Consider the following 3,508-nt stretch of genomic DNA (forward strand, 5'->3'; position numbering starts at 1 on the left):
CCTCGGCCCCGCTCCCAACACGCCGAGGCCGGGACAAGATGGATCCGGGGCGGGAATGGGGCACTGAGTGATGGGTGTGTGGTGCGGGATGTGCTGGGGCCTGGAAACGTCCGTCTGCGGAGAACTGACCTCTCCCGCCTTGGCTCCTTCCAGAGGCTGAAGGCTGCGGTTCACTACACGGTTGGCTGCCTGGTTCAGGATGTTGCAGAGGACAAAGAGATGCAATTCAGCAAACAAACCATCGCGGCTATTTCAGAGATCACCTTCAGGCAGTGTGGTACAGAAGTTTGCGTATTACCTATTTGTTTGAGAGCAATTGCTGCAGAAACCATGCTTTTTTAAAAAGTAGCAGTGGAGCTAGGTATCACTCATGCATTGTTTCTTGCATTGCATTTTTAAAAGTACAAGAAATAGTGATCCTATTTTTCAGACTTTGGAAAGAGCTTTTGGATGTATGTGGGAATACCGTGTGGGCCACCTGCCTGTGCAACAGAGTGGCACGTAATAACAAGCTGTGGTCACTTCTCATAACTAACTTGGATAATTTGCAGTTACACCTTTGTAACAGTTAGAACTGTGTTATGAATCTCTTCCTACTCAGAGTTAGCATTTTAAAATATGTGCTGTCTTTGTGTTTTCTCCAGAGAACTTTGCAAAAGACCTTGAAATGTTTGCAAGGTAGGTATTGGAACACTTGATTGTTACAAAAGCTCCTTTTTTATTAGTCAGCTCCAATAACTAGATAATCTTTAAAATATGTCTTGCAATTCAAGTTTTAAAGGGTTCTATTGCCTGATTAAACAGTGACTGTGAAGTCAGGGAATAGATATTCCCTTGGAGGTTCCTCCTGATCTTGCAAATTCATTTTTGTGGTACAAGTGATTGTTTATATTAATGACTGTATGTAATTGTCAAATGTATTGATACATAGCAATACTGGATGGTTTGGGAGTGACAGATGCTTACTAGCATGCCTGTGTTTCATTGGGTTGCTCCAAGGAGGTAAGGAAATGTTTTAAGGAGTCAAAATTTAACACAGTGACCTACTGGCAAGTAAGAGGGAATGGAAATTCAAGTGGTACTTGAAGTTCTGGTTGCTAAATTCTACTGTTTTTACTCAGGAAGTGTGGGAACTTAGACGTACCTGTACAAACTTGTAAAATAGGTTTTCGTGTATTATAGTTGGAAAAGACAGGCATGTTTGGTTTATTGGGTCCCTATTAAGCCCTTTTAGTTACAGAGTTCTGAGTTAGATGCTCTATGGCCTCTTACAACCAGTGTTGGCAAACACATTGAGGAGTATCTTTAATTTTATGCAGGCATGCAAAACGAAGCACAGTCACTACAGAAGATGTGAAGCTATTGGCTAGAAGGAGCAATTCTTTGGTGAGATTCACTGTATTTTCTGTCTCACAACATTCTTAAGCCAATTGGTTAATTCCTAAGAGTATTTGAATAAAGGCTACAGATGATGAAGCAACTGTTGCTTAAGCAATTTCACTGGCTCATTGATGATGGATGGGCACAACCCAGTGATATTTTAAATTTCATCTTATTTTGCTTCATGACATTATGCCTTACTGTGGGAACACAGACTGATTGTGACTCAAGCAGCAACGTTCTCGTTGCAACAGGGCTGCTGAGGTTCCAGGTACAAAAGTGCAATAAAGAGACACTTTACAGCATTGTCAATCTTGGAAGTAAATGACTTTGTTTTTTCCTGATATTGTGTTCCTTTGAGCCTAAGGTCAGGAACAGCTTGAATCCACCTTGCAAACTACAACTCTGAGTAACTGCTAATGTTGTTGTCTTGATTCTAGAGATGGATGGAACATTCATTTATAAATCCTAGTCTTGCCAGGGCATTTCAGTATCTGTGGATATCCAGCTTAGACTGAGGGCTTTGTGCAAGAGTTAAAACTAATTGATGTTTGTCAGCCTTCTCTGGAGTATCTGTCATCTTTTGTAATAAGAATTTGCCTTGTTAATTTCTCTTAAACCTTTCTCTCTAATTTCTCATTAATAAATGAAGTTCCTCAGTAGATGACTGATTAGTTTATTGTTCTCAGCTAAAGTACATAACCCAGAAGAGTGAAGAGCTTGCAGCAAGTAACATGGAGCAAAAGGAGAAGAAGAAAAAGAAGTCCAGTGCAGCTAAGGGAGGGAGAACTTCTGGGGAACAAGAAGCAGCTGTGACTGAAAGTGAAGATTCCAACATGGCATGATTTACCTTTCAAGTAATGTGTCTGGTCATTTTCTCTTATTATCCTAGATGAACTAAAGTTTTAGGCTATTAGATATTCCTCTTGCAGGTTAGCAACAGTAATGAATCTTTAGGTTTTTAGATGAACACGATTAGATGATTTTTTTTGTTCTGAAAATGAAAGATCTGTCAGAATTCAGTAAAGCTTATAGCCAAAATGCCTTAAGTGCTCACTAAAAGGTATATTTCTGTTATTAAAGGGAAAATCCTTTAAATAAAGAGTTTAAACCAGAACATTCTCACTGACCATAATACCTGCTACTTAACTTTCTCCAGTAATTGTTTGACTTCCCTCTTGCTTCAATTTTTTATACTTTTGCTAGATATTTTGAGTATTTTATTTTTGTTTTAACAGCCATATCTCTCACTTGTTGTCTTGACAATTAAAACATCTCTTGTGGCATTTTCCACTTGTGACACTGCTGGTGTACAATCTTAACTTTCAATAAGTTGCATTACATGTCTAAATTTCACTACAGTGGTGTGGTGGTCAGGAATGTATCACCATTGCCCTCTGCTGGGCTGACAGACACTCACCAAATGCTGTTGATTGAAAAGAAGCAGATTTAAAGATGTTAAGATATTAAGATATTAAAGATGATAGATATAATAGCCAAGTGAACTGAGAAGGCTGCTTAAGCTGCATGGGCAAACTTTATCAAGGAAGAATATGCTTGCCAAGGATAGTCTAAAAAATGTAGCAAGAGATGAAAGACTTGAACATTCTTTCTCTTGCTCAGCCCTTGATTCATGAGACAGTCTCTTGCTTGAAGCCATTTGTTCCTTCCTGAAGGATACAGCTTGGGGCAATTCCTCAAAACCAAGTTTAAAGTCATCAGGTTCTCATTTTAGTAAGACTCATACCTTAAATACTACCCCAAGATAAAGAAGGTACCAGATGACAGAATATTTTTGATCACCTGTGAGAACTTCTAGGTGTAGCCTTGCTCCTTGTTTCTCTTGAAAGAAGAGTGCACTTTCTGGACTAGAGTCACTCAACTGTATATGACACAATGGAAGAATAGGAATGCTCAGGAGTCCTTAACAGTGTTCCCTTTTATTCTTATTAAGCAGTAGTGGATAGGGAAGAAAACTCATGCCTTTTTTAGGTTGTAACTATTCAATATTGATCAAATAATATCAAGTGCTACAGTGTAGAAGAAAACAGGAATGCTATGAATCCCTATCTCTGTCTCTATACAGGAAATCTTACACAATGACACTTCACCATTCCTTTCCCCTGTC

At 39.0% G+C, this 3,508-nt stretch overlaps 1 protein-coding gene across 1 annotated transcript; it reads left to right on the forward strand.

Annotated features, from left to right (window-relative positions):
• Positions 1-122: 122 nt before the first annotated feature.
• CENPS (centromere protein S) lies at positions 123-2,225 on the forward strand (the record flags this gene model as incomplete). The annotated part of the gene is made up of 4 exons (XM_010170290.2): positions 123-277; positions 645-678; positions 1,320-1,386; positions 2,070-2,225. Coding segments are annotated over 4 exons (412 nt in total), but the record flags the coding sequence as incomplete, so codon positions are not given.
• Positions 2,226-3,508: the final 1,283 nt, after the last annotated feature.

This window comes from Antrostomus carolinensis, unplaced genomic scaffold (genome assembly GCF_000700745.2).
Source record: "Antrostomus carolinensis isolate BGI_N321 unplaced genomic scaffold, ASM70074v2 scaffold14446, whole genome shotgun sequence".
NCBI classification, from domain to species: Eukaryota; Metazoa; Chordata; class Aves; order Caprimulgiformes; family Caprimulgidae; genus Antrostomus; species Antrostomus carolinensis.